The 1,811-nt window shown below is 40.5% G+C and overlaps 1 protein-coding gene across 1 annotated transcript; it reads left to right on the plus strand.

Annotated features, from left to right (window-relative positions):
* The first annotated feature begins 454 nt into the window (after nt 1-454).
* Nucleotides 455-1,302, plus strand: LOC113915691 (chromobox protein homolog 3-like). Its single transcript, XM_035721916.1, has one exon. The coding sequence runs from the start codon at nt 470-472 to the stop codon at nt 989-991; it is 522 nt and encodes a 173-aa protein (XP_035577809.1). The 5' UTR covers nt 455-469; the 3' UTR covers nt 992-1,302.
* Nucleotides 1,303-1,811: the final 509 nt, after the last annotated feature.

The following is a 1,811-nucleotide window of genomic DNA, read 5'->3' on the forward strand; positions in this document are numbered from 1 at the left end:
TCTCTCCACCCCGCTCCACCCACTTCGCGCAGCCGCCTCAATCCCGTTCTCTCGCGAGACCTCACGTTTTCCCGCCTCTTGCCCGCGACCATGGGATTTTTTTCTTTTGCATGGTCTTCGGGGAATTGTAGTCTCTCGCGGTCTAAGCGGCCCACCGAAAGCGCATGCGTTTAGGGGGAGCCTCCGAAAAAGAACGGGGAGGAGCGTAAAGGACAGCCCAGGGAGAAAGTTCAAGTGCGAAGTTTCCCGACATCTCCGGCAGGTGGCGCCACAGGGTGACTCTAGAGAATAAAATCCTTTCCCTGAGAAGGCTGTGAAAATTGGCGGAATTTGGGATGTGGCTGGAGCTTGAGGTGCGCAGGGCCGGAGACGCCGCAGACCCGGGACCCGGAGCAGCTCGGAGGCGGTGAATAATAGCTCTTCAAGTCTGCAATAAAAAGTGGCCTCCAATAAAACTACATTGCAAAAAATGAGAAAGAAACAAAATGGAAAGAGTAAAAAAGTAGAAGAGGCAGAGCCTGAAGAATTTGTGGTGGAAAAAGTACTGGACCGACGTGTAGTGAATGGGAAGGTGGAGTATTTCCTGAAGTGGAAGGGATTTACAGATGCGGACAATACTTGGGAACCTGAAGAAAATTTAGATTGTCCAGAGTTAATTGAAGCATTTCTTAATTCTCAAAAAGCTGGTAAAGAAAAAGATGGTACAAAAAGAAAATCTTTATCTGACAGTGAATCTGATGATAGCAAATCAAAGAAGAAAAGAGATGCTGCTGATAAACCAAGAGGCTTTGCCAGAGGTCTTGATCCTGAACGAATAATTGGTGCCACGGACAGCAGTGGAGAATTAATGTCTCTCATGAAGTGGAAAGATTCAGATGAGGCAGACTTGGTGCTGGCAAAAGAGGCAAATATGAAGTGTCCTCAGATTGTAATTGCTTTTTATGAAGAGAGACTAACTTGGCATTCTTGTCCAGAAGATGAAGCTCAATAATTGTTGCATTGTTTCATATATATATATATATATATATAAAATCCGGGTCTTTGTTTTTTGATTTATTAGTGTGAAGAAATAACATTCTAATGAAAATCAAGTTCGATATGTTTGTTTTGAAGTAGTATTGGGGGAGTTGTTGGGGTTTTTTTGCATCTATAGCACTGGTTACTTTGAACAAATAAAAGCTTTCTGTAGTTGCTTCCTTTATCAGAAAAAAAGTATTTGAGACCATGGTATATTATCCCCCTGCATTAGAGAACACCTTTTCTAAATGTTGGGGGAAATCTTCATAGTCATTACTCAGTCAGAATTTGTGTTTAACTCCTATATGCCTAAGGACCATTCTGGATTTTTTGTTTATTTAGGGGGTTTTTGTGTGTATACTTAAAATACATACATAAAAGCTTTTTGTTTTTTAACATTCACCAAAACAAAAACAGCATTTATAACCATGGATAAGCCCGTGTTTCCGGGATGCTATCATTTTCAGCAACTTAAGAAATAAATCACTTAAAGTTAAACTGAAGTTTTTCCTGAAGCCTTAACCTTTCAGATTTTTAAATTGGACAATTTAAAAGCAGCCATATCAGAATCCATATTCATATCTACAGTCATAAATGCAAGCTCACGTGCAAGATCCCTGAAAGGAAAATTTTATCACCACCGACAACCTCCCCACCCAAATGACAAAACTAGACAAGTCCTGGTGTGTTTCAATTAGGTAAGCAAAACTTAGTTAAATGGACATTTAAAGGTTCCTTCTAGTGAACCATTCCTTTTCAAGAAGTTGAAATCTCTGTGCTGTATTGACTAAAAG

This window comes from Zalophus californianus, chromosome 9, assembly GCF_009762305.2.
Source record: "Zalophus californianus isolate mZalCal1 chromosome 9, mZalCal1.pri.v2, whole genome shotgun sequence".
In the NCBI taxonomy this organism is placed as follows: Eukaryota; Metazoa; Chordata; class Mammalia; order Carnivora; family Otariidae; genus Zalophus; species Zalophus californianus.